Source organism: Gavia stellata, chromosome 4 (assembly GCF_030936135.1).
Source record: "Gavia stellata isolate bGavSte3 chromosome 4, bGavSte3.hap2, whole genome shotgun sequence".
Classification (NCBI taxonomy): Eukaryota; Metazoa; Chordata; class Aves; order Gaviiformes; family Gaviidae; genus Gavia; species Gavia stellata.
In genome coordinates, this window is record NC_082597.1 from 34,895,173 (window position 1) to 34,921,123 (window position 25,951).

A 25,951-nucleotide genomic window follows, 5' to 3' on the forward strand; every position below is an offset into this window, starting at 1 on the left:
GTGTCAGTGAGAGGGAGGTGGGGGTTAAATCCCCCGGTGAGGAGAGTCTCCCACACTCTGAGTTGGTTATTTAATCCCTCGTGTTTTGGGGATGCTGAGGTTACATAGCAAAGCCATGCACTTTACACAGGGAGCAGCAGCTCCACGGTGTATTGGCATAAGTCAAAGACAGTCAAATTGGAGGCAGATATTCTGCCTCCAAGAGATGACGTTGTATTTTCAGGGGGAATATCTTAGAGTTTATCAGTCTGGTAACAGTCATCGCTTCTCGGCCTTTTCGCTAAGATCAAGTGTAGTATCTGTTTTTTTTGCAGATGACACCAAGTTGGGTGGGAGTGTTGATCTGCTCGAGGGTAGGAAGTCTCTGCAGAGGGATCTGGACAGGCTGGATCGATGGGCCCAGGCCAATTGTATGTGGTTTAATAAGACCAAGTGCCGGGTCCTGCACTTGGGTCACAACAACCCCATGCAACACTACAGGCTTGGGGACAAGTGGCTGGAAAGCTGCCTGGCGGAAAAGGACCTGGGGGTGTTGGTCGACAGCCGGCTGAAGATGAGCCAGCAGTGTGCCCAGGTGGCCAAGAAGGCCAATGGCATCCTGGCCTGTATCAGAAATGGTGTGGCCAGCAGGAGCAGGGAGGTGATCGTGCCCCTGTACTCGGCACTGGTGAGGCTGCACCTCAAATACTGTGTTCAGTTTTGGGCCCCTCACTACAAGAAGGACACTGAGGGGCTGGAGTGTGTCCAGAGAAGGGTGACAAAGCTGGTGAGGGGTCTGGAGCACAAGTCTTATGAGGAGCAGCTGAGGGAACTGGGGTTGTTCAGTCTGGAGAAGAGGAGGCTGAGGGGAGACCTTACCGCTCTCTACAACTACCTGCAAGGGGGTTGCAGAGAGGTGGGTGTTGGTCTCTTCTCCCAAGTGACTAGCGACAGGACAAGAGGAAGTGGCCTCAAGTTGCACCAGGGGAGGTTCAGGCTGGATATTAGGAAAAATTTCTTTACTGAGAGAGTGGTGAAGCGCTGGCACAGGCTGCCCAGGGAGGTGGTGGAGTCACCATCACTGGAGGTGTTCAAGGAACGTGTGGACGTGGCATTGTGGGACATGGTTTAGTGGGAATGGTGGTGTTGGGTTGATGGTTGGACTTGATCTTACAGGTCTTTTCCAACCTTAATGATTCTGTGATTTAACTACCAGGTACTGTGCAATGGTAAATAATAATGACTGAACAAGCTGAGTGTGTGACAGCCTTTTCTCCTAGATGCTCTCTAATGACAGGTTTCCTTTTGGGTGCACATGTACCCTGGGGTATCCTGCCTGCACGCAGCACCCAGTCTTCCTGCTGCCCACGGGAGGAGGAGCTCTACAAGCCTCTTGGCTTTGGGCAGAGCCAGCCAGTGGCCATGCTTTGGCCATTAGCGCTCCTGATAAACATCTGCACCTCAAATATCTGCACATCAGGTGTCCCTCTGTAACTTGCGGAGAGAAAAAAAGGCAGTAATGTTCCCTTCTCATCTTAGAGGAGACTCTACCTGTAAGCTACTTTCCTGGTCCCCGAGAGCCCTGAATTTTTGTAAAAGGGTCTGAAATTTATAGGTAAACTCTGACTTCCAAGAGTTGTTATTCTCTTTCATCCCACCTGCTATGGCACTGAAGTATCTAGGAATCCCTGTCTATTGTTGATTGATGCTCACCATAAAAAATTCAGTGGTTGTAGTTTTAATTTCTGTAATGCTTTAGGACTAGTTATATGACAACGTGCTGCCAAAATTCCTTGCGTTTGGCTCCTGCAGTGATTTTTCTGTGTTGGATTCTGGTTTGATTATTTACTATGGATAAGGAGCATCTACTGCATTGCTGTAATCACCTGTATTTATTGCACAGTCTATGAAAACGAAGATCAGGTTGAAAGCTTATTGTTGGTGTGTGAGTCTCTGGGAGCTGTGACTAAGTAATACTGTAAGAGTTGTGTTTAAGTCAAGTTCAGTATCCCAGCCTCTGCCTTCTCACACCTTCATCTCCTTTTACACAAGTCACTACTTGTGCTTTTAGGGGTTTTTTTAATCTCTAGGTTAGGAATTTTTTTAAAACAAAATTCATAGATGTTCCATTCATTGCTTTGAAAGCTGCTGCATCTAATAAGTACTCTTTAATAGCCAGTAATCATCTACTTTATTGTCCTTACTTGTCTCTACTTTTTTATAAACTATTGATTAATGTGACTATCGCAAGACTTAATAATGAAACAGATGTGGTAAACACAGAACCAAGATACTTCCTGAACAGCATCAGGGTAAGACTATCCTTTCCCACCCTGGCTGTTACCACCCAGCCAACCCAACCCAAATCTGTTAGATTCTTTGCATGTCACAGAGCAGCCAGCCAGCCACCTCGAAGACCAGCAGGCTCTTGCACAGCTTGTGTGTCTGCATTACCCACAGAGGTACCTCATGAAAGTGCAGGGGGGTTAATCCTAGAAAGTACAGTGATGCCTGGAATAAAGCTCCCAAGGAAGGTAGGCTATTGATCATCTGCTGTAGGAGGACATGGCCTAGTTGGTTTGAGCCCTGCCCTTGTTTGGGTACTGCAGCACTGGCAGCAAAAGAACATTTTGCAACATGTTTGGTTTTCTTCAGCTTGCAGCATCTGCAGACAGAGAAGGCAGGGTGCGGACAGACTAACTGAAAACAAACCAGATGTAAAAGAGAGGGAGCCCAGACAGCACAGAACAAGGTTAAATATGTATAGATACAGAAGTAATAATAATTAGATTAGATTGCTTTCTGAATTAAACCACTTGAGCCAGAATCAAATATTTAAAACCAAACACAGACTACTGCCAGCTTAGTGAAAAGAATTTATTAGGAACTGTTAAGCACTACACAAAAACTAGTTTTTAGAGTATCTTTTCAGTAGACAGCACTCCAGCCTTATGCTACAAACACCATGTTGTGGACTTTGGACAGTCACTGTGCTCCTAAGATACATCTTTAGGGTAAGACATTCAAGCAGCATGCACAGTGAGACAGTGGAAGGAGTGCAAGGAAAACCCTTTTGATTTGCAGAAGTTCACAGAAGGTACACAGTTTTGCAATTGTTTTCCTCAAGGCAATTTGGACTGAATGAATTACCGATACCCTAGAGGCAGCAAGGGAGCTCAGCATCCCCCCCACCTTGCCTTCAGTGCCAGTGCATCTTGGGGCTTTCAGTACAAGGAGTTTCAATAAATAGGAATAAACTTTCATACTATTTTAACAAAAACATGGCTACAAGGTTAAAGTACATGCCGCCTTGGGCAGTTGCACCAACAGAGACCTTACTGCTTTTTGGGAAAAATAGGAATCATCTACATATTAAGGCAATGCATTTTTTTTAATTCAACATAGAAATTACAATGAACTGCATATTTTCTGATAAGTTCTGAAGTATTTCATCATAAAAAATAAAGTTACTGATCACATGCTACTCTATCTGATATTCTTCATTACGTTTTGAAATACAGTGGAGCATTGCTATAGTCACTGCCCCAACAATGTGGCAGCAAGCGACAGCTTACCTTCCAGCCAGGAGCTGCAAAACAAGAAATTAATGACCCTTCCTCTCTCCCAGTTTAAATCCTCCATTGTTGCTTCTCACCCAATTTCCACCTCTCCTCTAAAAGGGGAAAAAAAACCCCACACAACATTTATCTGGCTCGTGGAAGGAGCTTTATAGCAAGGCTCAACTGTATAGAGTAAAAAGATATAAAAAGTCATTAAAATCCAAAAATTCAGAGAAAGAAAATGTAATAAAAATAAGTACGCATGGCGTGATAAACCCGGATAGACATAGCAATTTGCTACAACATTTATCAAAAAAGTGCTAACCAATTTTAGCTTAAAATAGTTAAAGAGATCACACAAATTGCTACCATAGTGTAAAACTGAGTATTTTGAAAAATCTAAAACCTGGCTTGACCATAGAAAAATGTATTATATCTGTTCCTAATTTACATAGTATTTTTATTTAGGCACACAAAAAAATAAATATAGACAGTCTTATGCTTCATTAAGTCTGCAGAAAGTTTTAGTTAAAACCAAGTGATCAACTGTTGTGACAAACATTACATTTTTTACACATACATACCTGTCTATATAATCACATGTGTGTACAGGGGTGTATATCCCTTATTTCATCCTCAGGCTTCTGCAAAAGTCACTTACAGGGTAAGACTGTTTTCTACCAAGAAAAGTTAATTTGGGAACTACTGGCTACTAAGACATAATTTCTCAGAAAACTCTATACTGTCAAAATGTTTTATTCATGCTTTTGGGCTAGGAGGCCTTGGGCTGCAACAGAAGCCAGGCTGAGCCAACACCAAATGTTGTTACAGCACAGCCAGGCTGGAGGGGGAGTGCTGAAATTTTAACAGCACTGCCTGAGAGTAAGGGAACAAATATTTCTCTCTCAGAGTAAATCTCAGAGTAAGGCTCCTTCTCCACTCAAATGCAGAAGGATCCCAAGCTGTTCTTTCCATAAGGAGCACATAGTGATCTCAGTGTTTCAGCAACCCTCCCTGCTCCTGCATCAGTGAAACTGGTTTTATCTTAGGTGTAAGCATTCCCCCAGCACATTCAATGACCCCACACCTGTTTTTAAAATGCTTGTGGTACCTCTACTAACCTCTCTACATGAAAGTGCTCAGGGAAGTAGAAAAGCTGTTGCACATGACTTCAGATTGCACACATTTGATGGTATCAGCCTGGTGGATCCACGCCACAGTCCCTAGTTAATGAAGAAAAGTATTATGAAGCTAAGATTGGCACAACTGGCGGTCTCTGATCAACCAGGAGCCTATTAACAAATTCCAGCTTTCTTGATTTTACTTGAAGAAGAACCTGGTGTATTTTTCTGAAGATCCAGCTCTAGCCTGCTAATTCCCTACTAGCTAAGGGCAGGCTTAGATGTGAACTGAGGTTGTCAGTGTGTGGTGATTGAGGGCTTTCAGCACAGAAAAATTATTCAAGTTCATCCCACTATCTTGAAACAAATTGAAAAACATCACAAACAAAACCAAGCAGCATAATTTTTATTTGGTGTTACAACAGATGTGCAGCACCCCTGGTTTTGGGCACTGCATTTTACTGTTTATGATTTTTCTTTTTAAAATCTAAACAGTTCTTCTGTTCAGTCAACTCCATGTGCTTTTTTTATATACACATTGTGACCCCTGCATTCAGCCTGTCCAGTTAACACTAGAAATATTTGTCAAGGCAATACATTATTTTATCTTTGCTATAATTAGGGAGAAATCAAAAGAAAAAAATTTACTTTAATCTGACCGATTACATGTACTGTACATACCTGTTCCAAAACCAATGTACTCAGACAGAAGTTTCTAATTTAATGCACTCTGTTATTCAAGTCAAAATGCTGTACATCTAAGTATCCACACAATCGTACATTCCTAATGATTCTTCTTCTTTACACCTTTATTTTTTTTAGACATCTGTTTTTAAAAAGGAATAAAGAAGTTGCCCTGTAGATCTATATTTCTTAAGAACAAAACATTATATACTAGATTGAAAAATAATTTTATCAAAACCAGATTCAAATCACTGTCATGTACAATTTTCAGTTAACGGTTTATGTTGAAATTGCACTTTGCAGGTAGAGTAAAATTAAAAACTGAAAACATGTTCTATTTCCTTTCACAGGAGACTGCCTCTTCGGGATTTTTCTTCCGTGAATGTTTATATTTGTCTACATACGCTTTCACTAGATTTGCCACTTTTGCAGAATTAACTTCTCCGCTCTTGCTATGACAAACCTACAACAGTTTTAAAAGAAAAAAAATAATTCAGAAGACTGCCATTGATTTGCCACTGTTTCACATCATTTATCCTCCCAACGCCCCAGGTTTCTCCACCTCGGGCAGAATAACTTGGGAAACTCCTAGTACTTCCCCAATTGCTCCCCAAATACTTCCCAATTCCCATTCAATTCTTTCACACAATAAATGAGTTATGCTTTGAGGAGCTGAGAAAGCTCTTGTGCATGGAGGAAGACCAAGGTATTTTTGCTTTTCCTGTTTCCCCTCCCAGTAACTACTGGTTGTTCCCACAAGATTAAGAAATCCACCCCAAACCCTACTTCAGTTGAAATGTATGCATTTCAGATTAGTAGATCAACTTACTTTATCTACAGCTTTCCGCACAATTTCTTTATATTCTTCCTTAGTGATGTCTTTATTTTGGTAGAAGGGCTTAATAGCTAGTTTGACCTCTTGTGCTGCTTTTTCTTGAATTAACAATTTCTGATGAAAAAACAAACTCGAGTTTTATTTTTCAGTGCCTGCATATGTATCTTTTTATCAATCACAAATTAAAACTTCACAGATAAAAGTTACTAAAGAAGACTAGAAAACCATGCTCCCTTCACTCACATTTCAGCTGTCCTGCAAGCTGCCTGTGTTTTACTAAGAACAGAATGTCATCCCACAGCAATTTAATATTCATAATAGTGCTGCTTTAAAAATGACATTAGAAAGAGTCAGCTTGCTAGTTTATGTCCTACAACCGCCATGAAAGTATCATGTACATGACGGTATTAAGTATATTACACAGAAGGGGTATTGTCATAGTTTGCTATTTTTTAGTATCTCAAAATTTTTGGTTTATATATAATATTATATATACATATGTACATCCCCATACATATACACACACACTCTGAACTTTTGAACTTGCCTGGTCCTTCTTCGAGCTATCTGCACTGGCTTCCACTGTTACACTTGCTTTGTTTTCTCCCAATTTTACAGCTGCATTAGAACTTTTGATGTGACTTGACGACGTTGCATTACCCAAACTTGGTCCCTGAACTGTTCCCACGTTTCCCAGGACTGCTGTTGGAGGAGGCAGGGCTGGAGCACTCATGTTATTACTTACATGAGCAGCATTTGGAATACCCTGTTTTAAAAAGTTATTGGTAGTTAATACATTATCCTTCAGTATGACAACGTGCCTTTTTAGAAGTCTCAGCAGCTAGAGAAAGAGCATCAATACTACATGCTTTGGTTCATTAGCTGATTTCCACACTATCCACTATTATGGAAGGTATGCACATCATATCAGATCTACTTAAAAGGAAAAAAAAAAAAAAAGCTTGAAAAGTAAGGCATCCTCCATGTCACCACTGTGGTTGCTAGATTCTGGCTCTGATCCCAGTGATAAAGCAAGCAACACATCCTGCAAACAGGCACGGAGGGTGTTAGCACAAGGGGAAGGAAGCTTATGGCTGCAGAACCTCTCTACTTGCCACAGGAAAGTATAGGAAACCCTGTTTTGTAGATCAGATTAACATTTTTTTAAAAAAATCAGCACCTAAACATACGTATAAAAAGTTACCTTAAACCACACTTGCATTCATGCATCATAACAATACTGCTTTGAAAACATTTCTTTTCATATTTGTTATCATCTTCAACTTGTGAATGAATTTCACACTTAAACACACCTACAAGTCTACTTGAGGCTAGAGGTGAAATGCTGGTTGAAGCACCAGGACCTGTTCTTCAAGGAAAAGCCATTTTCTGTACATTTCCAAACATAACCAAAAGACCACGGGCACTCTTGATACTTTGGAATCGAGAAATAAAGTAGCTCTCAGACTTCAGATAGAGGTCATTTTTAGCAAATGCCAAGAACACATCCTCCCAACATGTTTCTGGCAGGCTACCCTAAATGCTTTTTTTTGCAGGTAACCACCATCACTTTTTTCACATCTGCATTTATCCAGATGGAAAACAGCACAACAGGAATTTGAGCTCTTTGGAAAGGACACAGATATTGAGCTGTTATAATCAGCATGCTAACGCTCACCAGCGCGCTCTCTTCGTCTTTTCAACAGAAAGGACAGGTGGAGTCCCACAGTATTCAGTAATTTGTATTGTGCTACCACCAAGGACTTGTTCAATGAAAGCTCAAAGAAAAAGCAGCAGCAGCTCCCAAGAACACTCAGGTTCACAGACACAAAAGCAGGTAAGAGCAACAAATATAACAGGTGCTTTACTAACAAAAAACTATTTTGGAGCAATACACAATCTTTATAGAAACGTATTTATTGCTGCACTAGCTACTACATTTCACAGAGGTTTGTAGCCTACGTTCTGACTTCTTATATTTTTAGAGGTTAAACTTACTGAATTTCCAATTCTGAAAATATTTTAATTACAGACAGCAGGCATTAATCAAATCAACAAGCAATCTACCAGCATTTTAGTACCAATTAGTACCTTGCTGTTTTACCTTGCAGAGTATTAAAGTATTTCATATGGTCTGTAACCCCACTCAGTATTTCCGACAGTACTTAACTCCTTTTGTTCTAAGTTACTGAATATGAATGGATAACAGCAGTTGGAAGTGACAAGAATGTAGGCCATTTATCAGTTGGCTTCAAATCTTTAGAGATGATGCATGAAAACAGAGGATTAGAAATCTTTGTTCTAGAACATCACTTTTTCAACAACCTGGAATGCAGGGGAAAGCATTTTAGGTTAGAGCAGGCAGCCTACAACAGAAGAAAAGCACAAACCTCAGTCAACCCCTGAAGAGCCCTTTACACATCACAGATGTAGCGTTACATCTCTTTGCAGGGCCAGGCATTCTCCTGGAAGATTTTCATATTCCTTTCTCTCATATAAAAGCTCTTAATAGAAACAGCTGGCTACAGGAGGAGCTCACATACACAAAGGTCGTTTTAAGATATCTTGAAAGGCACAAAAAGATGGTCTAACCTGCCCCAAGCATGGCACGCTTTTTGCAACTGGAGAAATGAAGTGGGAGTTAGGTCTCAAACAGGGCATGCAAAAAACAGGAGAATCAAGCAAGGAGGAGGAAGTAAAACATACCAAAGAAGGCTTGGAAATTATTAACAAAAAGGCTCAAAAGATTAAGCAGGATAGAAAATGTGTGTGTGTAAGCCACTGAGATAGTGACAGCTGGAGAATGGAAGCGTGGAACAAATGGGTGCCATGCAGTACTTGGTAACCTTCCTCTGCTGATACATCCCATGGGATGAAAACTGCAACAAAGAGGTTGGGGTCACTTCCTACATGCTGCTGAAAGGGGATTCAAGCATTTCCTAAAGCTTAAAAATTAGGATCTTGAAGGGGAAAACAGTTTTGGAAACAGGGTACTTCTAAGAAGAAAAAGATAATGGACAACATTGATGAAATTTTACCAGCTAGAACACCTTGTTACCACAAAAACCCAGTTATGGTGTTGTGTATTATTATTTAAAAGCTATTGCCCCAAAACAACCCCTATACTCATGGATACTTCCAGTTTAAATTTGGTGTGGGGTGGAAGAAGCCAGGCAAGAGAGAAAAGAAACTTGCACATCAAAATTTATCAAGACTATGGTATTCAATATAAGAAACCCTTAACTGATATTACTTCAATGCTGCTCTTGCCATGGCTTCTGACAAAGCATACCTGCAACTGTTTTCCATCTTGTTGTGAAGCAATGTAGCTGACTTGTTGAGATGGTGGGGGTGGAGGTGGAGGCGGAGGTAATCCCTGAGACAAATTTGTGGGAGCAGCTACCTGTATGAGAGGCACTCCGGTAGGGAGATGCATGGGCATTGGAGGGTGGATGTTGAAAAGATTTCGTTGCATATTCATCATGGGAGGATGGACACCCACTGGATACGGAAAGATATTCATAGGTTGGTGCTGTGCATTCACTTGTGGCATTACATTCATTTGTTGCTGCACCATATTTATCGGTAACTGAGAACCATCACTTTGCTGGTTGCCTTGGTCTTTGAGGTTTGGATCTATCAAAAGAAAAAACAGACAGTATATGACGTAGAAAATCCATACTTTATAAAGCAAAAGTGGAGCCAGGTGTCTAAACTCTTCATGAAGTGTGGAGTGTCAAAAAGCTTTCTATAATCTGAATATTTTAAAGATATTACATTACATTATTACACAGCACTCGTCACCAGACACATCATGGAGTTTCATCCATTTTCATCATTTCATCATGCTAGTTTCTGAGTTTAAAAAGTTCAGGTTACTATGGAAGCCTGCATTTTGAATTTCTATTTTCTCTACTTGTTCCCACAGCCCAGCTAATAAATTATTTCATCACAATGAAACAGTAATTCTCCGCTAAATAGCAGGAAGACAACATAACTTATCCAGGTTCTGCAATTGCAGAAGGTTAGTCGTATGTTATCACATACGCAACGCTCTGCTCCCCTTTGCCCGATTCACACACACTCACTGTAGCCATTTCTGGTAACTATAGAAATACTCTGCTGGGTTTTTTTCACTGAATAATAAATCATCCTCAACCAATTTCAAAGATGTTCATATTCGGAAAGAGTTGTTCAAAAACTCTGTAATGGTACAACAGGTAAAGCCTAGAAGTAAAAATAACCTCTTGGGGTGGCACTTTTTAAAAAATTACTATCTCCCTGTATCTTCAACAGAAGCCAAAAAGTTGAAGTCTAGATACAAGAAGCAAACCTTCCAGAAGTCCACAAATTCATTCTGAGAAATGGTTGGTGGGTTATAATTCAGATATCCTTCCCTTAGAATCCCTTCCTTGAGGAACCCTGTCACCTAACTCACAGGGACTGGGATTTAAACCCTTTTGCCTCACCCCAAGTCACCTTTTTTAAAGATCACGGGATAACAGAATTACCGAGGTTGGGAGGGATCTATTGAGACCATCTAGTCCAACCCCCCTCTCGTCAAGCACGGTCAGCAAAAGAAGGCTGCCCACACCATTTTGCCCAGGACCATGTCATGATGCCAACCTAGCCTGTTTTATCCAGTTTTGAGAGATCATTGTACTATTCTCAGCTGAATTCACGTTCCAGAAGTGAATGTAACAGTGTGATTGTTCCTGAACTATGTGAAATAAAGTCTACAAATCACACAATACTTTCAGTTAAAGGTTTGATAAATTTTGCCTGCAGCAGACTGAAGGTGACAAAGTTGCCTCAAAACTAAGAAGCCACTGATACTGTTGTCTCTGAAAAGAGGGAGAAAACTGCTGGCACATAGGATGAAAATGGATAAAAATGAAAGACAAAACAAGGAGACAATGGGAAAGTGCAAGTGAGGTTGCCTTCAGAACTGGATTTTACAGTTTTTTAAATACAACTTGCATCTATCTTTTACTTCAGAGCATTATAATCTGTGGATGACTTCTTAGCTATTCAGAATCAATCTCATCCACAGTTAATCCACTTTCTACCAAAAAGTTTATTTCCGTCAGGGCAGTTACCTTTTAAATAAGTTACCTTATTTTAAAATACTCAAAAATCTTAGACTTCTATTGAGGCTTTAGAGGAATTTTAATGCTGAAGTACACTAAAAGTATCGTTTTTGCATTTATAAATCTCCCTAGATTTTTTTAAGCATATAAAGAAGAAAATGTTATTTAGAAGCAAGATAAACGTCAACGTAATTGTCATCTCTAGCATCTACTGTGTGGGTCTGCACAGGCAAATGCAAGTCTCCTTGAAAAAAAAATTACCCTTTTTAAAAGGTGTGCAGATGCTAAGAATAACCATGAAAAGGATATGCTTTCTCTTCAACTAAATAGATTAAGTAGCACTCTTTAGGTGAATAGTCCTTAAATTATGTCTAACTTTAAGCAAAACCAAAAAGCCATCAAAATGCCATCAAAACACAAGAAATCCCCAAACTCCACACCTACACACCTCCATATTGCAAAAAGACTATAGATTCACCTCAAATTGTTCTGAAGAACTAATCAACTCAAGAAAGGTCAATGTGACTAGGATTTTACTTGGATACTGCAGCTGTCACTAAACTTTTATGTTTCAAAACTATGAATACCTTGTTCAGGTGTTTCCTCTTCTTGTCTCATTCCCCATCCAGACTGTGGGCTTGATGAATTGCGTCCTCTTCTTGAATAATAATTCTGCACATCAGCAGGTAAAGTCTTTCTTACAGCCCAGCTGGATGCAGATGTCCACCCAGATCTGTCAGCAGGCGTATCAAAAGAATAATCTTGTTCATTCTTACGCTTGTATGGCTGATGTTCTGGGAACCTTGAAGTTTCATTCCCAGAACCATTTGAGTTCCCTGAGAGAGGTTTTCTATTTTGCCAGTGATTTTCACTCTGGTCTCCATACATGAAACCACCTCTTCCACGCCCACCTCGGCCACGCTGACCTCTCCCTCGATTCGGAATCCAACCTGAACCAAAGTTTTTATTCCAAGAGTGTCCTGAATTATCATGCCTGCCGTCTTCCCAATGTGGTTTATCTCTCTCTCTGTTCCTGACTTCAGGAACGGAGTTTATCCTTTCCATTACCCAGTCTGGACAATCATTCCTTCGCTTGTCTGAAGAACACTGATCGTCATAGTTTTTTTCTGTATTGTCCTTCTCTTTTTTAAGACTTTCATTCTGCTTCTCTTGATCACCTCTTCTGTATCGATCATTTCCTCTGGGACTCCTCCAGCTGTCATTTACCCATCTCTCTTTCCATCGAGGTGAATGACTGTCCCTCTCATTTCTAGAGAATGAAGAACCTTTATTTCTTGTCCTAGACCGTGATCTTGACCTAGATCGTGACCGTGACCTAGACCACCTCCTATTTCTTCTTTCTCTGTCACGATCTCTTCTTTGACTATCTCTATCACTGCTTCGAGATCTAGATTTTTGCCTTGGAGATGAATCCTTAGTTCTTGACCGAGAAGATGATCTCCTGCTTTCCCTGACAGTTTCCCTTTTGGGAGATCGAGATGGTGTTTTTTTCTCATCTTTGAGTACCTCTCTCTTCGGAGAGCGAGATAAAGATCTCATTTCCTCCCTCAGAGTTTCCTTCTTGGGTGATCGTGAGCTCCTGTCTCTGGTCATCTCCCTTTTAGGCGATGGTGATTGAGATTTCCTGCCCTCTCTCCTAGAAGGAGACCAAGTTGTTGATGGAGAGTGAAACCTAGACCTTCTAGTTCTAGTCTTTTTATCTTTTTTGAGTTCTGATTGGCACTCTGTTTCTTGAAGAATAGTTTCATCTTTTTCATCAGAAAGTCCTGAAACTGATGTACAGTTTCCCACATCACACTGTAAGGAGTTCAATTCTCCTTGCTCTGTACTTTCAACTGGTGGTAACTGCTCAATCTGAGGTTCATTCTGGTCACTGCAAAATGAGTCACAATCCATTGGTATCATTTCATTGTTATCTTCACCAAAATGCTTATGTTCAGCATTTACCTGGGGTGACTCTGAAGTTATACCCTCTTCACTTTCTGTCATGGTGTTCTCTTTTAAGGATTGTTCTGACGTATTGTCCATAGAAATATTGTCTATTAATGTATCTGGTTCTTTGTCTTGAACAGTTTTTAACTTTTGAATATTTGTACTTGCACAGTCTACTACTGTTTTTTCTTCAGCCTCAGAATGATCTGTTTCTATGGCTTCCGGATGCTCAGGCAATTCACTTCTGGGGCTCTCTAATAGCTGATCTTTTCCCAAAGGTTCTCGATATTCCAGCAATTCATTTTCTGGACTAGCTATGGATCGATCTATTTTTGTTGAAGTTCCTACGTTCTCCATCAATTCATTTTGAGGACTACATAATGTCCGAACTACTTTTTCAAAAGTTGCATGGTCACATACTTCATCTCTGGGACTAGCTACTGTTTCCATTTGTTCATGAGTATTTTCACAAATGTCCTGATTCTCAAGATCTGTATTTTTTTCAGTAACACCTTTTACTTCAAATTCCTGACTTTCACCTCCTGACGTTAGTACTGGACGTTCTTGGACAGAAAAACTTACATCCGCATTGCCCGAAGTATATTCATCTTTGTCACATTCTCCTGTAGTTCCCTCAATTTCTGCATGTTCACTATAGCTTTCCAATCCATTAGCAGATTCTGTTTCTGCATTATTTTTCTGTGGAAGACTTGCGTTATTGCTTTCATTATCTGACTGCTGATCTTTATCTAATTTTAGAACTGCTTCAGACTCAGCAACATTATGATCTTCCACTGAATCACTGGGCGTTTTTTCAGAACGTGCAGAACTTCTCAGTTTCTTTTTAATCACAGGTGTTTGTTGTTTAACTATTCTTTTAGACTTTCGTTTTGGAGGAACCTTCTCTGATTCTGAAGGAGATTTATTCAAAGATGGGTTATTGCCGTCAGGGGCACTGCATGCAGAACTGCTTGACCGAGGTGAGCTCCGAGAGTGACCCAGAGTCTCATTTTTGCTGTTTCGTGCAGACCTCCTTCTAGGAGTAGTATTAACTGATTTCCTTCTAGCTCCTCTAGTGCCAGATGAACCAGAAGCTTGCTTTTTCTCTTCTCCTTCTTGGGTACACGCAACAGCATATCCTTTGCCTAAAGATTCTAATAAAAGCAGAATACATTAAACTTTGATAATAACCACTTATCCAAACACAGTTAAGAACATAAAATTACCTTCTCCAGTTTAACAGATATCCTCAAATAATACAATGTAGGATTTACTATGAAATGCTGCCATGGCTTAAGTAGGTAAATTTAAATTACTTTTTTTTTTTCAGTGCAGACTTTAAGAACAGAACCAAGCCAACAAAGTGACATCTAAATACACATTTTAGAAGCAGTGCCAGCATAGCCACATGGGCAGTAGTGGCATTCACAATGAAACTGCTATTGATACTGCCATTCAAAGGCAGTCAGCATTTAAGCTGTTAGAGAAGTAACAAATTAACCACATGACATTGTTAGCGTATAGCAGTTACTGTCGTTCTAAAATGCAGGCCTGTTGGCAGTGAAGCCTCAATACTACAGAAACGAGGCTCAATACTACAGAAAGTGACATTTTTAAATGGCTGTCAGTGGATGATCACATGGGAAGCAGTTGATGAAAGCAGCAACGACAGCATACCTCTCTATAAAAATTGAATTTCAGACCGTGCAAACTCATTCACCTGGACTTAAACTCGGCTGCAAGGCCCCTGGGGTGCCTGCAGCACCTAACAAACTGAATAATAAGTTCAAATAACAAACTGCAAGTTTTGGGGCAGCCTAGGGTGCATTAAAAAAACCCTAAAGCTGTAAGAAGAATGACCCTAAGTCGCACACAGCAGTTCTTGTTTTGATACTGTATTAATTTATTTCACGCAATCCACAATTTGACAGAAGTCTTTGTAGGGAAGCCAAAGGTTATATTCACTGCAAAGGGAACAGAATGTACTCTTGATACCTACGAAAGCTTATGAGGGACAGCTCAGGAATTAAAGATCAATGACAATTAAATAAATATACTTGAATGTAATACTCACTTCAAAACTAAATTAATTTCTTGAGATGTCCATTAACTTGTATCATACTTTGCGTAGACTTCAGAAAGCATAAAGAATTTGGTGTTTAAATTAGTTCTTTTTACAGCTTCATTTTCATACACAAATAGCAGAAACTTGCTAAGATAGATTAATTTCTGTGGATTTTGCAATGTATTTATCACATCACACGAAGTCTTGATTCTAACTCTCTGTATAACGTTATTTCCCATGCTTTTACTGCACTAAAATATTTGTTTAATGTATTCTTAAACAAATTATATAAAAGTAAGATAGGAATAAGACAAGTATGTTACAGCACAAAATCCTTTTTCTACCACTTACTACTTTGTTACCAAAATCAAAAACATATCACTGTCTATTAAATCTAAACTTACGATCTGATAACCTTAGTGCAGTAGCTCTGCAAGCACCTCACTAGCCTCTAGAAGGCTAAAGCAGAGCACAGGATTATTAATCACCTCCTCTGACCTCCCTTATAAACACGCAATACTTTGCCTGAACATGAAAAAAAAAATCTAGTTTCAGTTTTTGGATATCCACTGATCAAATCATTACTTAAGATAATGAAAAACAATGGTACCGATTGTACAGAAGGTACCATACATTTAAAAGAAAACAATGTACATGGTAAAGAACTTCCAAAGGAGTTTTAGGTGACTGAGGTATCTACTGTAACAGTCTCCCCAGTAACTTTGTTAGAAAGTGACTTCACAGTTGTTAACCAGCAGTTATTCAGCCACATGTGGCTGTCTCAGACTAACTACATCTTCAAAGCTATTACAATAGCCAGGAAAACAAGTCAGATATTAAAAATTTGTAATGACATATAACATCTGTGATGGTTTTCTTCAACGGGGAAGAAATCACCCTGCAATAATAAAAATTCAGAATACAAGTGGAACATGGGATTCCTCACAGAATTAAAAGGCCTTATTTTTGCCTTAGACTTTGAAAGTCTACCTATGAAACACAAGCTTCTTTTTAGCATTCCTTACTACTTGTAAAATTTTAACAGACAAGCTTCACAAGCTTTGGACTTGGACCAAGTGCAAGGCATTTTAGCTCACTGAATCTTTATTTAAAAATATTGTAATCACATGAAAGAACTGCATAATGCCAGCCTAAATCATAATGGTACCTGTAGACTCACTAATGCATTTTCAGATCAAATTAGTAAAGACTATTTAATGGTAACAGAATCTAAAAAAACTGCAGCAGCTACAGGGAAGATTCAGGCAGTACGGTCACATAACCATCATTGATATTTGTATGCCTCCCTGCACAACTCTGGAAGCAACTGTCAACTACTGCTCTGATGCAGAACTGTACACTTTAGGTATGACCAAGAGATGGGGCGGGGTGTGTAAAAAGAATTTAAAAAAGCTTATGCGACCATCTTTCAGGCACAATTTAGTAAGAATCACAGTTTGGGGTTTTTTTTGTATGCATCTATTTGCAGTATTTTCTTAATTTTTCTCCTGTTCTCCACCTTTGCATAAAGTCCTAGTGCGCCTTGTTTCCTCCATCTTCTGCCTTTTCCTTCATCTCTCATACTTCCTCTAATAAGGCCTCGCTTCCATCCCCTTTATATATATTTGCCATGCATCTCTAACAGTATTCAGGTTAGGTTTCTCCTTGCTTTTGCCCTTACTTTTTTTTGTGCATGTCTGTCTTTCCTTCAGTTGCTGTATAAAAACCTCAATGAGGAAGGAACGCTCAACTCAACAGAATGTGACCAAAATCCTCAAAGGACATCTTCACATCCAACATCCCCTAGTTTTACTAGAACATTCGAAGACTCTGTGTCTTCCTTCCTGCATGCTTCTTATCAGTAGGAAGTTTTTAAGTCAAGCTTGAAGATGACTTAAAACTTTAGTGTCAACATACTACAATGTTTTAAGATTGAATCTTGACAACTGCCTTCCACTTTGTCCACAGTGTAAGTAATATATTACATTAAACATCTGAACTTTAGTTCAGGTGTGGCAAGAACATATGGAAACATACAAATATAACTTAAGAATTTATTTACTGTGTCTTGTTAACTCGATAATTTCACATTTCAAAATCACACCTTAAAGACAGGAAGTGAAATGCTTATATATAAAGCATCAAAGTTTTAATCAAAACAACAAATGAGAAAATTCTGTTCTGAATATAAATCTTAAAACAAAAATATCTGAAAAAAATTTCCTTTTCTTTTGCTGTCAAGACTCAAACTCAAAATCTCCTGCCTCTCCCAAAAGATAGCATAAGGGATTTAGTTCCCTGTTCTGCCTTAGGAGTTGACAATATTTTCAGTATTTGTAGATCACGTGCTGATATTATCAACAGCAATTACTCATATGTTCTAAATAGACTAACGTTGAAAAATAATTTGGAGCTTATTTAAATATTATTCATCTTTCTGAAGAGAGAAAAAACTGCTTGTGGTTTGTTTTTTTTTTTTAATGCTTCTGGTGCATATGGACAAAGCAGCCTGACTGTGTAAGTAGAAAGGTGAAGAGAAGTCAAGAGATACGAGCTAGCATGTATACTCATTACTGCTAGAAGCAGAAATGGTTAAGGATCAGTTAAATTGCACTGCCGAACATCAGAGGCCTGAGGAAGCAACCTATCCATTTCTCACTGGGGAATGCGGAGGTGAAATAAGTACCTTTAACAAGAATTAAGAATATGAATGAATAAAGCATCTTTTTCATGATCCTTCTACTACTTAACTCTTTCCAGCAATTCATTTACTTCCTCACAATTTTTGTAAGCCGAGACCCAAATCTCGCCTATCTCTTTGCCTACTAGTCAAGTGAAAGTAGTATAATTCCCAATTCAAAGAAGGTATTATCTCTAACCTTAAAAAACAGCAGTCCTTTGTTTTCACTTCTTTGAACTTGTGCAGCCTGTTGGAAGAAAAGCTACATTCTTGCTGAGTATGGAGAGACAGGCTGTTCAAGCAACCAGAGGAAGGTAATTCCTTCCATGACTTTGTCTTCTGCTAAATTCCTGCCAGATCCTGGAGCTCAACCACTTTTACAAGCATTTGCCCTGTAGAGCTTGTAGGCATACTGAAAGAGATCCATACACTGCACTGTTTCCTGACTACTCTTCCTCGCTGTCAGGAAATAGTTTGTTCCTCACACTGCACAATAAACCACTGAAATATGTCAAGCCATTCATAATGTATCAGAATGACATTTATCCTTGAACAATAGGAAAAGAAGTTGTAACATGAAAGGAAGTGTTGAATTTAGAAATGGAATTAAGTTACATAAAATACTTATTATTTTAATCTTCAAATGAAGAACAGTTTTGGGGTGTCTGGTTCATTTTCTATATTCTGATTTCTAGTTTCAGAAATAAACCAGCTGGTTTTGAAATAATACCAAACTGCATCCAGATTTTTTTTTCTTTTAACTGTAACTATATACTCCACTTTGATTTCCGAGAATCATATTTTAACAATACTCCACATGAGCTATAAATAAAACTTACAAAAAAAAAGTTTACCAAAGTTTTCCAAAGGCCTGATATTTGTTGGAAGCATTGTCCCTGCTGCTGTTGTAGAAGTGAGAAGAAAGGTGTCAGCTTCAGCTCCATAAGACATTAAAGGAATTCTGGAAAAGTAAAAGCATTAATACTAGTTGTTTTAGCTGTTTGTGGTATGTTTTGGAAACAATGCACAAAACCAAAACATTAGGCAACCATTACACTTCCAACCTCATCAAGGTTGGAGAGAAAGGCAAAGCTGACAGAGAACAAAACTTTCCTACTCTTATTTAATTTCAGGCTTATATTATTGCATTATTGCCTAATCTAGTAAACCAGTTTGAACAAGGTATGTTATGTTTAAGCAATAAATATTTGGCTTTCTTCAAAGCCAACCATAGAACTGTGACAAACAGTCTACTCAAAATTAGTAGGCTATACTGCTGGAAATAACATTCTGAATACTGATTTAGTACTTCAGCAGAAGAATAGCCTTTTCTGCAGAAAAATGAGAAGCAGTCGACACAACAATTTAGTAAAGGCAGCTTTTTTTCCCCCCCAAACAAAATAAATATATACTTATTCAGGCTTTGTCAGCAAACCTTGGGCAAAAACAGAGTTAAGCTACAGATCTACAATTTTTAAGTTATCACTGAGTTAGAATGAATCTTTCCATAAGGAAAAGTACACGTAAAAACATTTAAATTCATTATTTAAATCCTAGGTACAACTTTTAATTATAATTAAAAATCTCTTTACTTGCTCTTCTGTCTTTAGCCTTTGTTTTATGCCAAAGTGAGTAAAGAGATATGTAGTGAATTTAAGATCATAGAGAACACCAATTTCTTACTGTGTTATTTTAAAATCAGTTATTTTTATGCTTCTGCTTTATATGCATGAAAACATCCTTAGGGTATGTTTTAACATGCATCTGCTCTCTGACAAAAAAAATTATGTTATGTTCTTAGTTTCATTTGACAGAACGCCTCCTAACTCTTTCTAGATGCATTTGTTTATAAACAATTACAGAAAGAAGTGTTAGAACCAACCCTTGAAAGGGGAGGAGGGGGGAGGAGGGAAGTCAAAATGAGATGGATGTTAAAGCAACATAGTCTGATTTCTAATGATAGAAATAATTTAAAAAGCACACTGAACACTAGCTTCCAAATACAAAATATATTTAAACTTTAATTTCTGTGAAAAAGTGACATATTAAGATGCACAAGTCAGTGGAGTTACTATGCTTGTCATGAGTATCACAAAAGCACTAAGATACACAGAAAAGAATCTATTGACACAAAAATAGCATGCGGCAAATACACAAAAATTTAACAAGTTACATGCAAACACTATTTAGTTTTATCATCAAACAATATTCTATCTAAAAGAGCAATATGAATTAATCAAATTCCAAACTTCAACTGTTATATTAAGATACTTTGCACTATGAATACAAAACACATACCTTTCAACTCTAGCAAACACAGATGAACAGGACATTTCCAGTTCTTGTCTCTTCTGCCTGATTGCTATATTGACTTCTGTGAATTCTGTACTGAAATACAAATTTCATATAAAAAGTTACAAAAAGTAACTTTGTACTATGATAGTTTTGTATTTCAATAATTGCTTCTATCAATGACTTTTTTATTTAACTGTATTAGAACTTTCAACAGTCATGATGAAACGATGTGTGATTATTGTTTAGAGAGAAAAAACAGTCATAGTAAACATAACAGAAGTCCTAAATAAATGAGGCAGACAGAATGGAAAACAGGAGATGAGATGTGTCTTCTGGTGAGTTGAAAGATGGAGAAACTTTGCATTCCTGACAAATTAATATTGTTGCATGCATGGCAAAATTTTTCATTTACAGACTGCTGAAAACATACAGACACAATAATTTTTTGATGAAGCCATATTATCAAAATAATGTTCTTCTAGATTGTTCTTTTTCTTCTGTTTTCTCAACCAAAAATATTTTTATACCCATTCTTAAGTATTAGGCTCATTAAGCAAAATTGTTTCATGTATGTTTAAAAGTATTCCTCTTGGAGCCAAGGAACAACAAAAAAGATGGTTCCTGATACAAAACAGGATATGTACTGTTAACTGTTTTGCTAACTGCTGTTGTAATAACGGGACTAACCCTTTCCTATCCAAGGCTTCAATTCAGCAAGGAGTTTATATATGAGCCAAAAATAAAACTTATTAACTCCTATTAAATCAATGAGATTAAAAGCAAACACTTAAGTATTTTAATGCTGAACACATGACAAACTGGGGTTTGCCCTTAACAATACTCATTTTAAAATGTTTGTGTTCATCCTTTACCTACTCTTCATCAATGAATATAAAACCAGCCATTCTTCAATACATTTCAGGGCTGTATATACACATAGAAGCAGAAGGAAATATAGCATCTACAATACGGTAACCCATCAGGTTAATGTTAAGCACTAGCATATACTAACCAGTCATTTATACAGCTAAAAAAGGATTCTTCGTTGCTACCACCGGCTGGAAGTGTGCTGAAGAAATTAGTTCTGAAGCACTCATTCCAGCAGGTCTGTCTGCTGGGCTACAAAAAAAAAAATTGTGAATTAAAGACATCCAAAATAAAATAATTAACATTTAATACATGAAGATGCACTGAAAGTAAATCAGGTCAGCAAGACTTGAGCTCACAAAAAGAAGGCACCATAGTAACTCCATAGTTATATGCTGAGATTTGCAGTTACACCAAACAAATTTTCTCTATTCAGTCTCCAAATTTTCAACACCTGCTCTTTGAAGATAACCTTTGTATTTTATATAGGCTTTTCACAGCAAAATCTTTACTGCTCCATACAGAAATTATGAATAAATGAGCCCAATCTTTACTATTTCATAATACCCACTTTTGCTACCTAATGAACCACAGTATGTACAGTGCTAGCATCTTCAGACAGACCCCTTCACAGCAGTTCACTTAATGTTTGGTTTCAAAGTAACTAGAAAACCTAATGTAAGTAGCTGGGATTCTCCTTTGCCTTCGGGTAGGATTACAAAACTGAAGATTGACCCGTGCGCCTATTTACTGGGCCCTCACACAGAGGCACAATACTCAGAATCCACTTCTTATTTCAACAAATACCACTTTCTATTTCAATTGCTAACAATGCTTAGCCACCCACTGCATGCTAGTGTATTGCCTTTTGTGTTGTGTGCAGTAAACTCTGTTGCTATTGCTGTGTACTGGGCTGGCTGCAGGGGAAAAAAAGCCGAACAATAATCCTCCAAACACTCCTCCCAGACTACCAGACTGACACACTTACTTACACTGACCCATTTTTGCCATTTATGTCTTTTCACCTAAAGGGTTAATGCCACATTGAATCTGACTATAACACTCCTGTTCATTCTCCATGACTGGTATTTTAGAATGGAACTTACAGGGTCTTCCCATCATTTTCTTTCAGAATATTTTCACTCTGATGAAAAATAAACTTTGTAATGGCATTGTAATGGCATGTATATAAATGTACGTCTCAAGTATGCAGTCATTATCCACGTGCTCCTAAAAAGCTGTTGTGTAAGTTTTATTTTAAAAATACTATAATTTTGAACATTAACATTTCTCACCCCATCTAAAAAAGCTATCCAGACGTTCCACAAATATCCTTATGAAGTGGTTGTTATTAAATCAGTGCTTTCTTTTCAATTTGAACATTTATTGGGAAATTGAGCCCTGTACATCCTCCTGAAGGTTTTTAGTGGCTCTACTTTTGTTTATGCACCTTTTTTTGCAACAGGTACCATTTGAGACCTTAATGCTATTAAATAGTGCACAATAAATCAGTGAAACTACATATGAAAGCATTCACCAACCTTGAAGTCAAATTAGAGGTTGATCTACCATTACACCCTATCCTTCCAGTTCAAAACCTCTTCAATGCAATGAAAGGTACATTTAACTTTACATGGTAACAGAACCAAAATTTCTAAACACCTGACTTAGAAGAGGAAGGCTGGAGCTAAAGATATCTGAGAACTATCGTGTATAAGCACCAAATAAAAGTGACAACTCAGGCCACCAGCTACTGAAAAGACACATGATGTAGTATGTGCCCACATACTACGTGAAGTGAGGCAGCAGGCAAAACAGGGACTTGAAGACAGTTTTTCCTCCAATTTTTTAAACTTCAGGTAAGACCGAATGATAGAGAATGATGACATTTACACTTCAGAATGAAATTTATGGCCTAAAACTATTTCATGCAAATACATTTACAGGTACATCTATGAGCAACAAAGCACTGATCACAAACTTGTGTCCCAGAGACACGAAGTATTTTTGAAAGGAGGGAAGGCAGAAATCAAACAAGAGCCTTTATATATAGCTCCTTATAAATCCTGCATATTATAAGCTTGTGTTATAGGCTAAAATTTATGAACTAAACAACAAACCTGGAAACACAAGCATGCTTAGGAGTGATCTCCCATTAAAAAAACCAACTTGATGCAAACTATAATGCCCATGGCTTATTCATAAAACAATTACTTGGTTAATTACAACTATTTTCATGAAAATAATTAAAACCTTCATATCCTTCAAATAATGATACTTGGCTAATAGCTTGTAGCTGATACCACCTTCTTTGGGTGAAGATGAAAACAGGGTAGTTACAGTATCTTATAATGTAACATCCTAATCTAAGTGAAACTATTTACCACCACAAAACTAAGTTTAATCTAAGAGAGAACCTCATACAACCTAGCACTATATTCTAATGACTTCCTTCAAGACAAAAGAGAGACAAAATAACAATTTTAGTATGATCCAAACTTTAACAAATAGAAGTTAACCTTAAAAATAAGCAGAAAGGTAGTTTTAAAAATGCTCTCATGAAAAAAATTTTCACAAATGTTTCATTATCAGAACCAACCTTGTTTATCTTCACAGACAAAGCTTTCTTGTTTCGTTTGTCATACAAAATATTACCTGTGTGGAATAAGAAACAGAACTTTGATCTTAACTTTAGCATATTAGCTTTTAATTGTTTGTCAAAATCATTAATGCAATGAGAGGTTAATAAAAATTGTATCTCAAGTGTATTCACAACGTTTACGTACAAACTGAGTAAAATTAAAACATATGCAGCTTCACAATAGCTTTTTATATATTAAGCAGTTTTCACCTCTTCAGGTATTTGCTTAGATGCATAAGTTATGAACACACTTACCGAACAATATCTACATTAAACAAACCTCTCAAAACGGCAGCCCCAAAATACAGCTACGTGCTTCTGTGTCTGAACTCTCACCAAAAAACTTCCTGTGAATAAAAGCTAGTCATTAGCTGTGCACCTACTGTTGGATGCAGAAAATTACTTTAGGCTGAAACCAAATCCATTACACTTGTGACTGAAATTGAAGAGGCAGTCTTTCCAGTAAAATAAGAACAGTAGTTTCACATAGTGTAATTTTGTTCTCTTAAGTTCCACACTTCTATTCCTTGGTATTTAGTTTTCATATGCAAATGTAAGCAATTAAAAAGAAAATTAGATTAGAAATTCTTTTCTTGATGAGCCAGAGTTCCTTACTAAAAACCAGCAATTCTAGCAAATGGATGACAAATACCAACTTACTGTATTTTTTCTTCACAACTTTGCTTAATTTTGCTGTTAATGGCCCTCTGTCTGGACATACAGCTCTTCTGCAAGATTAACAAAAGATATTACAAAAGTTATTTCTGGGCATATTTAAGCTAACAGTATATACACCCAAACAAAATCAGCTCTTATTTTAAGAAATTTTTATTTTGTGCACATAAATCAAGTCTGACTGCTATTAAAAGCTGAACTTGCATCATATATATCATCTTCCGTATATTAAAAGCCACAGTGCTTCAAAAAGCTTACAGAAGGAAAAAAAGAAAATCCATTTACACAACAAAGATTAATATCCTGTATTAAATCTGAATGCTTAATTTTGCTTGATTTCATGGCAACGTGTGAAAGATGTTATAACCTGCCTGCATAAATACTTTGAAGAATATCAAAGTCAATGGTGATTCAGAACAGTGAAGTCCAAAGATCAATCTTATTTATTTTCTAAGACCGAGAAAAGGTAATTTACTTCAGTTATCTTTTCTGTAGTGAAGTCTGCTTCAAATTCAATCTCAAGAACTCTGTATATATCATACATTCCGTTAAACACTGACTTTAGATTATTGCTATTTAGTGAAATTCATCTGTGTAATCCTGAGCTTTCCCTTTTGTAATGCAGCAAATGTGACAAGATAAAGCTTCTCAAAACAGGAATGGTATTTCCACAGTTCCCTCTCAAACTCACTAGAATAAAATCAGTTTTTGACTACAACAATGTTTTATAGTAAAAGAGGAACACCACCAATGTTTACGGTAACATGCAAGAAAGAGGGTGTCTGTTTAGATAACCAAAGATTTGTATTGTTAAAATATGATCTAGCCATAAAATCTTAGTTCAAATTAATAAGAAATTTGTCAGAATTGCTTGAAAAATGTAGCTTTCGCAGAGGTCAATGCAAGAAATATGTTGCTCCTTGCTTGCTATTGTAAGTATTCAAGGGGGAATTACATCAGTCATAAAAGTAAAGCTAAACTACCACTGATTGTGTACATTTTAAAACAGCTGAATTTATATTTTGAATAGTCCAATTAGAATGCTTCAAATTAAGTGGACGACCAACCTCGCAAAACTTCTCATCTTTGCATGGCTATATTTTCCCTTATTGCAGGCACAGTTTTCTTCTTCTTCCTTCCTCCTTAGTTGTTTTTTAACCTGAACCTGTATTGAAAAATAAAGTCAATCCAATCTAGAAACACATGGGCTTTAAAGACATTCAGACTTTAAGGTCTACAGAGAAAATAAGCTCAAACAGAAGGACTCAAAACCATTTCAAATCATTACTTCTTTAATCTCACAGTTTGCAGATTTGAAATTTTTTTTCATTTGTTTTTAATGGAATGGAAAAAACCCCACCTTGTTATGTATATTGAGTCTGCCAGAGATGCATACAAATTCCACAAGACCAAAAAACCTTGAACATACTTACTATGGCAGTCTGTATCTCAAAGCTATGCACTATCTTCCATTGAGAATTTGGAAGCTATGTTTTTTTTAAACTA

General features: G+C 37.6%; 1 protein-coding gene and 1 pseudogene across 1 annotated transcript in view; one reads left to right on the forward strand and one right to left on the reverse strand.

The window, feature by feature from the left end:
* Positions 1-260: 260 nt before the first annotated feature.
* Positions 261-348, forward strand: LOC132317010 (U2 spliceosomal RNA; annotated as a pseudogene).
* A 2,512-nt stretch (positions 349-2,860) lies between these two features.
* The window catches only part of SCAF11 (SR-related CTD associated factor 11), a 39,619-nt gene continuing 16,528 nt past the window's right edge, over positions 2,861-25,951 (reverse strand). Inside the window, exons 5-15 of the mRNA XM_059816654.1 lie at positions 25,513-25,610; positions 24,431-24,498; positions 23,729-23,784; positions 21,275-21,381; positions 20,266-20,355; positions 18,822-18,928; positions 11,857-14,376; positions 9,472-9,815; positions 6,727-6,945; positions 6,174-6,293; positions 2,861-5,807 (exon numbers count right to left, since the gene is read on the reverse strand). Coding sequence (XP_059672637.1) covers positions 5,679-5,807; positions 6,174-6,293; positions 6,727-6,945; positions 9,472-9,815; positions 11,857-14,376; positions 18,822-18,928; positions 20,266-20,355; positions 21,275-21,381; positions 23,729-23,784; positions 24,431-24,498; positions 25,513-25,610 — 3,858 coding nt within the window. The 3' untranslated portion in view covers positions 2,861-5,678. The remainder of the gene's footprint in view (positions 5,808-6,173; positions 6,294-6,726; positions 6,946-9,471; positions 9,816-11,856; positions 14,377-18,821; positions 18,929-20,265; positions 20,356-21,274; positions 21,382-23,728; positions 23,785-24,430; positions 24,499-25,512; positions 25,611-25,951) is intronic.